Genomic DNA, 8,833 nt, shown 5'->3' with positions numbered 1-8,833 from the left:
CTGGGGCAGCACATGGGCAGTGACACTGATCCTTGGATTCTGACATGGAAAGCTTGTTTCCATCTGCTACTTATGAGGTGGGATTAAGCCACATTTGCAGAGGACTGGGAAGGAGGAAAGGCATAAACTACTGCAATTATCTTCAATAACTTCCTGCAGTTTTTTTTTTTTTTTACATTCCATGAACTCCATATGGTTGCATCGTTTTAGGAACTAGGTCAAAAGTATGTCTTATAGCTGTAATATGTGTAATAATCTTTCCTGGAAGTCAAAATGATATATCAGTATGATAATAACACTTGACATTTATAATCTGTCTTATGCTCTATTGCTATTTTGGTCCCAAGAGAAGTGTGTGGACATTTTGAACTTCTTATAAGAAATTTAAAGGTCTTATTTCATCAGATTCTTCAATAACGCCATGAAATCTAAAAGGTAACATGAAACATCCAGCAACTCTTTGGCTAGTTAGTGGACAGGTGGGCTAGAGTACAGTCTGGTATTGGTCAGCTGGACTCCAGTATGGTTAGATTAGAGGTCAGCTGGGGCAGTACGCTAATCTTAATGGCCAGCTGAGTACACAGAAGGCTGTTAGTAGTCATCTGGACAAAGTATAGTCTGGTAGTTAGTGATCAGCTGGATTGGCATCAAGTTTTAATACCTCATCTAATTTTTTTTTTCACCTCACCATATTCTCACAGCTTTAAAAATCTGATTGATACTTCAGGTGATCAATTATAAACCTGCATTGAATTGAGGGTTAGAAGATTTTGTTCTCAGTGCTGACTCAGTGAATACTAGCCACAGTTTGTACTGGGAGAACTAAGATTTTTGTTTACAACTAAGGTTGTATGCTTTTAAAAATATGCTTCCACATAAAGACATGATACACTTAAAAGCCCCAGCAGAATCTTCTACTCTTAATACAGTATAGTTTCAAGCTGAGTGGGCAGGGTTGGCTTGGCAGAGTTATGGGAAAAGATTCTTCTTCAAAATATCTGCACAAGCTGTGTGTCTCAGCAGAAGACTGATTGTCAGCCACTTTTCACATGTGATTCTGAATCCACAACCAGAGACTGAGGTGGAAAGGAAGTACTGAGTCAGTAACTCAATGGACTCCTATTTTAGAAGCACTGCACTCTGCAGTGAGCGGAAGAAAAGCTGTCCCTTCAGAAGGGACATAACTAGCCAGGTACATCTACAGTTGGCCAGCACCCTTGATAGGAAATCAAGGCTTGGGCTCTTCTAGGTACCCGGGAAGACTGGAAGTCTGTTTGCTAAAATATTATATCATAAATATTCCACAATGGTTCCGTGTATCCTTTAAAATACTGAATTTATGCATGATATGAGCATTCTACTGCAAAACATTTGAGAGTAATTTTGTTTTCTGCAACACTTCCTTCTTTGAGGTTTAGCTCAAAATGGAAATTTCAAAATTAACTGGAAGAAGAAATGAGGAGAGACCAGACTTATTCAAAATGCACATGTTTTCTCATTCTTGCCTAACCCAGAGGACAGTCCCGGGGTCATACCTTGGTGAGGTCTTTGTAGAGTTCTGGGTATAGCATTGCCATTTCCGGCTTCACATCTTGGTCCAATACTAAAGAGAACACTGGGAACATGGTGTAGATAGTTGCATACCTTAGAAATCAAGAAGACTCAGTTAGGTCAAGCCTGGTAAGTGCCTAGAGCACCACCATGAATATACAAATAACACTAGAATCACAGGCATGTCAAAGTTTCGAAAATCAAAACAAAATCTCATAAAAACAAAAACATGTCGGCAACCAAGTAGGAAAATCAGATATTTATACTAACAGCACAGTGGTGTAAATACCACCACACTTATTTTATTTTCTATAAGGTACAGATGCTATAGGGAAAAAAATCCATTCAGAAATCGATTTTCCTTGTGACACTTTCCACACCTAGATCGCTGTGGACGCACAGACAGCTGTCAGTCCAACAGTGAGCCCTCCAGTACTCTCCACAGCCACGCCCGCCTCCCCACTGGCCTGCCACGGGCCTCCCCTCCACCTCTGTCATCTTAGGGTTACTGTGCCAGTAACCTTTGGGGACTGGCTTTCAACTTAATGCAGGTCCCTAGAGATCATGCAGGCTGTGGGTGTAGTGAGGATGCCCTCCTCTATCTGTGGGGCAGCCTAAGCGGTTGGACCATGTTATTACAAATTAAACCTTCATTATCCAGAATTTACTGTGAAGATAGCTTAACACTTATTCTGGCCAGGAATGCCAAATGGGACAATATGGTAGGGACATGTTTAATTTCTTTTTTCCCCTTAGTATCTATGATTTGTTGAGTTCTGTACTAACAACTTGACACTTGTAGTCCACACAGTGCCTCTCCAAGCTTCATATTACATTTTCCTATTAGAGGAGGAAACCAGGGCTCAGGCTGCGTGTGTCCAGTGACTATGGGAGGCAGTGTACACCTGAGTCTGGGACATGAGGCTCTCTTTTTCTTCACTGTACTATAATGCAGTTAGCAGAATAATGGCTTCCCAGATACCTACGGTCTTCCCGCAGTATGATTCCGTATCATGACTAAGCTGCGATGAGAGGTTACCGCGGCTTACTTGGATGAGCCTGACCTGACTACATGGGCTTTTAAGAGAGGGAAATGCCACCATGGAAGAATAACAGATATGCAGCTTGTGCTCTGAGAAGGGGGGTGGAGGTGGGAGGAGGTAGAAGCTCCAGGGAGGACCTGCAGCATCCATCACTGGTTCTGAATTGGGACCTCCTCTGTCCTGAAAGCGGGACATGCGATACTCTGTCTTTTGCTACAGTTTGGGGGGATTCTGGGGATTCAGGGAGCTGCAGGAAGAGAGCATTTAGGATGCATTTACCTGCCTGGAGCAAGGCTGGATGTGGCAGAGGAAGACTCAGGAGGCACCTGCCTGCCTGTTCTCAGCTGGCCTGGAGAGAGGAAGGGGTTGTGTGGAAGTGTGGATGGCAGCACCCTGGTAAGTCTACCTGGCTGAGGCCTGGGCTACTGCTCTTGTAAACTGCCCTGAACCCTCTTCTCACATGCAGAATGGGGCAAGGGGAAGGGGAGACCGATGCTCTGAGCAGAGCAGGCAACACTCAGTGGTTGTGGCCGTTATTTTCTTCGGTTTGAGGTGAGTGAACAAGCTTTACAGAACTTGGAAGAAGAGTGGTGGAGAGCAGCTTTTATTCATGCCAAACCATTAATACTGACTGTAACTCTAGGCAAAACCACAGAGGATAAGGAAAGGGAGATTCCACGTTATTCATTGTTTGGAAGAAATTCCTCTTTTGCAGACTTGGTGGGCAGGACTGCCTCAGCTGTGGTCACGGCTCCTGCCTCACGCTTCACTTACTGCCTGTGAACAGGTGTCACGCTCCTCGTGAGCTGCGACTAGGTCATCTCGGGGATCGAGGTGGCTGTCCCACCCCCTATGAAGCTGTGTGGGCTCAGGCGGCTTGCAGCTGGGGCCTGCAGGTGGCAGCCTCAGCACCAACTGGCCTCTGGCCCCTGCTTATTATGCCATATGACCCTTTTACCAAATCACAGTCAGACCTGATGCAGTTCCCGACACAAAGCATGGTCTCTCCATGAAACAAAATCTGCTGAGAATTATTCGAATATTACTTAATATTCTACACGTTTTTCCAAAATAAAATCCTCTTGTATATGATGCTGCAAGGCACCCCAAGTGCCACACTTGACTTACCCCACCATGAGGAATCCCTGGTATAGGGGGACAGATGCAAAGTAGAAGACTGAAGAAAACACAGCCTTAGAAGAAAGAACACCGGAGATTAAAAACCAAGTGCTGTCAGTCACACTCATACCCCTCTGCATACAGCCTCTCCCAAGTCCCTGGTGCTGACACTTATGCCAGCCTGGCTGTACCAGTAAGCCACGTAGACACAGATTCTCCCCCACTGTCTCAGTCTGCAGTAGAGATCATCTCTCTTTGCTCTGGTCCTGGAGCTTGTACTCAGGGCTGGGTGCTGTCCCTCACCCTTTTTTTGCTCAAGGCTAGCATTCTACTACTTGAGTCATGGCTCCATTTTTGGCTTTTTGGTAGTTAAGTGGAGATTAAAGAGTCGCGTGGACTTTCCTGCCTGAGCTGACTTCAAACCATGATCCTCAGACCTCAGCTTCCTGAGTAGCCAGGGTTACAGGAGTGAGACCATTACCTTTACTGGGATATGGGGCACAAGCTGGGTACCTGCATGGTGGAGATGATGAGGCCCCTGTGCATGACAAACTGGCCAAGTGCTGCAGACCTCTTGTAGCTGTTCCGCCCATGTACCATGAGCAGCCTGCCAATGTGTCTGAACTGCGTGATGGAGAAGTCTGCCGCCAGCGAGGCCTGCTTCCCCTCCTGCAACAGAACAATGCAGAGACCTCTACAAAACACTGCATGCTGAGAGCCTCACACTCCAAAGCTGTGTCAGAGCTTGGTCTGAATTAGAAGGGCAGGCTGCTCTTTCTGCACAACACTGGAAGCTTCAGAGGGCTCATCCACCACAGTGGCACAAACAAGGAAGGTGGAGGAGCCTGCACTGGAACTCATGCACTTGTCCAAGGGTGTCTGAACATGGACATCAGTCATTTCTCACAAATGCTCTAGAGAAGAATGACTCTAGCATTCTACTAGCAACACAAGGATTAAGTAGCGAAATAGTGTGGTACTGACCACAGGGCTGCTCACTCCTACCTGAGAGCCCAGGCTTCTTCAGAACCATCTCCACAAACCTCAGTAAGCTCACAACTGTCCTCCTGTTTCTCACAGTTGCTGTAAGGCCCCAGAGAACAAGGAAATGCCAAACTCTAGTTGGGCTACTTTCCCAGGTCTTGTAGTATTGTTTTTGGTTTGAGCGACTCTAAAGATAACAATCAAGGCTGGCAAGAATAGAAGCCTCCACCACAGCTTGGCTGGAAGGAGACAGGGACACCGAGGCAGAGAATGGGGCATGGGAAGCAGGGAGAGGAGCTCAGGAGCTATGGAAGCAAAGAGGGGTGTGCTGGGGACCCGAGCACAGGTGAGAATGTGAAGCTACCGTAAGACTTCCAAGAACAAGGGGAGGCTGGGGTTAAGGCATGAGTGCACATTTCTTACATTTTATAGGTGACCACGGGGCACAGAGTGAGGCCTTCGGCAAGCGTTCTGATGTCTCTGCTGCACCAGAGTTATGGGCTCAGGGCCCGTCAGCGTAGGGTTCTTTCCTGGGTGCTGACCAGCTACATGGGTGTGTGTGTCATGTGCATAGACAAAGGCCAACGCTACCTTTCCTTCGATCCCAATTCCACAGTCGGCCGCCTGGATCATGCTCACATCGTTTCCTCCGTCACCTGAGACGCAGAGAGGTTGGAATGAAGGAAAACATGTTTCTTTTCTACTACCCACGGGCTATTTAGAAAACTCACAGTAATGTACACACAAGAATCTTTTTTAGAGATGATATGCAGGAGGCTGGGCATGCCTAACATTTCACTCGCTATCGTTGAGCTCTGGGGGACGCCGCAGGGGACCAGGCAGGCTCAGCAGTGGCGCGGGCACACCCCACTCCCATGGAAGGCTGGGTAGGCTCACCAATGGCACAGGTACGCCTCCCCGTGTGCTGACGGAGCAGGGTCACGATGTGGGCTTTCTGGGTAGGCGAGCAGCGGCAGCACACCACAGCAGGGCACTGGCAAGCCAACTCTACAAACTCGTGCTCATAGTACTTCAGGCAGACCTAGAAGACAAGCCTTGTGTCTACTATCACCCCAGGGCTCTGGAATCCAGCAGCGGAGGTGGGGCAGCCATGCAGAGGCTGCCCTGGCCTTTTCTGAGTGCCACCAGCGACCTCTCCCTCCCCTCTTGTGGCACCACTCTCCTATCCTAAGCTCATTCCCACACTGGGGAATGTGGGATGGGAAAACAAGGCCGGCTGTGCTTAGCCCTGGAAGGAAGGCATGTGCCAGGCAAAGAGCAGCTCAGACAGAGGCTAGGTGGGCCCAGTCAGGGGCCAGGATAACGTGACTGAGAAGATTCATGGCTTCCTCTCTGGAACAAGTGTGTAGGCCATTTCACAAAACCTCCCCAACTAGACTGTGTTCTTAGAATGACCTCACCTCTCCTTCTCAGCACTTGGTCTGATCTGTGACATCAACAATTCAAGAGGCTGGGCAGCTCCTGATTCCCCAGCTGATTGGGGAAATCCAAATCCCAAAGCTCTGTATACAGTCTGACGGCTTCCCAAGACCTCTGGGATTTCTGCCCTAGCTAATAAGGACAGGTTCTCAGACTCTTAGACAATCTAACAGCCATGCTACTGACAGTAGGAGAGTGCTATTTCCCCAGCAGTCAGCTCTGTACCTTTAGACCCCTACATGTAGAGGTCCCTTTACTAGGAGCTGTGCCACACTTCCCCCCAGCCATAGCTGGCACCCGACCAGGGTCTGCCACTGCTGCTTATGTTCTTCTTTATTTTCCTTTTGGCTTCTGGGACAAAGAACTCCCAGGCCATGTTTACATGTCCCCTTTAGGACCACCTCACACACATTTGCCTTGACGGTCCTTCCCAGTTACGTTCTTTTTTGGGGGGTGAGGGACAGGGAAGGGGCAGTACTGTGGCTTTGTACTCAGGCCTTCTGCTCTGGCTTGGCTTTTTTGCTCAGGCTGGTGCTCCACCACTTGACTACATCTTCACTTCCAGTGTTTTTGCTGGCTAGTTGGAGGTAAGAGTCTCTTGGGTTTGTCTTCTAGGGCTGCCTTGGAACTGAGATCCTCAGATCTCTGTCTCCTGAGTAGCTAGGATTACAAGCATGAGCCACTAGTGTGCCTGACTTAATTTGAAAAGTTCTTATTCTCCATAATATATGTTAAAAGACATTTTTTTTTGCTAGTTACCTCAACCTTTTGAGCAACCTGACAGATATACTATAGCAAACTAAGTGCCATTTATCTTTATCACTGAACATCAATCCAATGAAATCATGACTGGAATCTTCTAGAAGAATGATGGCTGAGGACGGAGAATGAACGCCTCCCCTGAACAGCAGAAACCAAACAGATACTACCTGACTTTTGAAGAACCAAACTGCAGTACTACAAATGATATGATTCGGAGACACAGTAATGAGTATCAAAATATGAGCCTCAAGATCTTCAGCAGATGTTAGGGACAAGAAGAAGGGAAGTAGGGAACTAGGGTAGGAGGAGTCTGGCTGCTTAAACTGTATCCTGGTAAAACTTTGCCGCAGATAGGCAGCAAATACAAGTCATACCAACTGAAATGGTGGAGCAAAGGAGATGCCCCTACCTGGAGAAGGAGACCCAATGCCTCACAGCCTTCTGTGGGCTGCTGTGGAGAGACAGGCAGCACAGGGCCTCGGACACTCTGTGGTTACCAGTGACAAGGTACCCCACTCCAGTCCAGGCAGGTGCCCTTAGATGGCCCTGTCAAGGACTCTACTGTCACAACCTCACAGGTGTTGATGAAACACTTCCCCACTCACGAAGCCTTATGGGAAGGAATTCTGAACATCATGGAATCAACCTTTGTACCCACTCAAAATACCAGATGGAATGTTCCATAAGCTGAGCTCCAATGTGATTTTGTCACGGATGCTGAGGTAGTTAAGATGCTGAGGTAGTTAAGGCCCTCTGGCTCCCTCCTGGGTCTGGGCTGCCTCAGTGACTTGCTTACGTAGGTCAGGGTGGAAGTGGGTGCAAGTTCTGGGACAGACACAGCTCATCATCATAAGAAGCCTGAGTCTCTGCCCAGGCTTCTTGGTATGGGGCTCTGGGGAAGGTCTGTGATGATTAGGCCAGAGTCCTGTGCAGAAGCAGTGGATGGGGATTCTTAGCAGCCTGTCACCTTCATCCCCATTGGGTGTTCTACCAGTATTTGAAACAAAGAATGAAGTTACTCTGGGCATTTGTACCCAGAATCTTCCAACAGCCAGAAGGAAGCCTTGGGAGAGTCTCTGACCTCCAACCTTGTGTTTCTTGTGGTCCTTCTAGGACCTTCCATGCTCCGAGGTGTCTAGAGTCAAAAGATTTGACTACAGCAATGCACTGTTCCCTGCCCCCAGCAGCTCTGATATGCTTGCTGCATGGAAACAAGGACTGTGGTCCCACAGCCCCAAGGACTGAAAAAGGGTGAGGCTGCTATTAACAAGGACCAGCGACCCAGAACCAGTGCTGGCCCTGAATCATTGAAGTCAACCAACCTCCGAACAGGAAGGGGCAGAGAGAGGGTCACTCAGACATGGCCAGGACGCCTCCTCAGGCCTACCTTCTAGCATAATCACACATGTCAGTAGTGAGTAGAGAAACCTCCCAGACAGTGAGGACAGCTCAGGCTGCCTGATAAATGTGCTTCACTCAAGAAACACTGGCTGCAGTGTGAAGGCTCACAGCCACGGTCTAAGCTGCTTAGGAGACAGACTTCGGGAGGATTATGATGTGAGGCCAGGTAGACAGTTAGTGAGAACCTATTTCAACCCACAGAAGCTGGTGGTGTGCACTTGTCATGCCCAGCTACATGAGAAGTATCAACAGGAGGACTGCTGGCCTGGATATTTGAAAATAAAAAAGGGCAGGGGGCATGGCTTAAATACTAGTATACCTGACTAGGGCCCTGAATTCAAATCCTAGTACAGCCAATTAAAAAAAAATCCTGGGGGCTGGGAAGGTGGCTCAGTGGTAGAGCACTTGCCTTGCATGCCTGAGGCCCTGGGTTCGATTCCTTAGTACCACATAAGCAAAAAGAAAAAAGCCGGAAGTGGCACTGTGGCTCAAGTGGTAGAGCGCTAGCCTTGAGCTGAAGAGCTGAGGGACAG

At 48.1% G+C, this 8,833-nt stretch overlaps 1 protein-coding gene across 1 annotated transcript in view; it reads right to left on the bottom strand.

The window, feature by feature from the left end:
* Positions 1 to 8,833, bottom strand: part of Atp9b (ATPase, class II, type 9B) — a 181,862-nt gene that overhangs the window by 16,333 nt on the left and 156,696 nt on the right. The window contains exons 20-24 of the mRNA XM_013026118.1: positions 5,595 to 5,739; positions 5,289 to 5,353; positions 4,227 to 4,382; positions 3,723 to 3,787; positions 1,536 to 1,644 (exon numbers count right to left, since the gene is read on the bottom strand). Of these exons, the coding sequence (XP_012881572.1) occupies positions 1,536 to 1,644; positions 3,723 to 3,787; positions 4,227 to 4,382; positions 5,289 to 5,353; positions 5,595 to 5,739 (540 nt within the window). The remainder of the gene's footprint in view (positions 1 to 1,535; positions 1,645 to 3,722; positions 3,788 to 4,226; positions 4,383 to 5,288; positions 5,354 to 5,594; positions 5,740 to 8,833) is intronic.

This window comes from Dipodomys ordii, unplaced genomic scaffold (assembly GCF_000151885.1).
Source record: "Dipodomys ordii isolate 6190 unplaced genomic scaffold, Dord_2.0 Scaffold91, whole genome shotgun sequence".
Lineage (NCBI taxonomy): Eukaryota > Metazoa > Chordata > Mammalia > Rodentia > Heteromyidae > Dipodomys > Dipodomys ordii.
The sequence above is the reverse complement of the archived record's forward strand: the minus strand, read 5'-3'. Positions and strand labels throughout refer to the sequence as shown.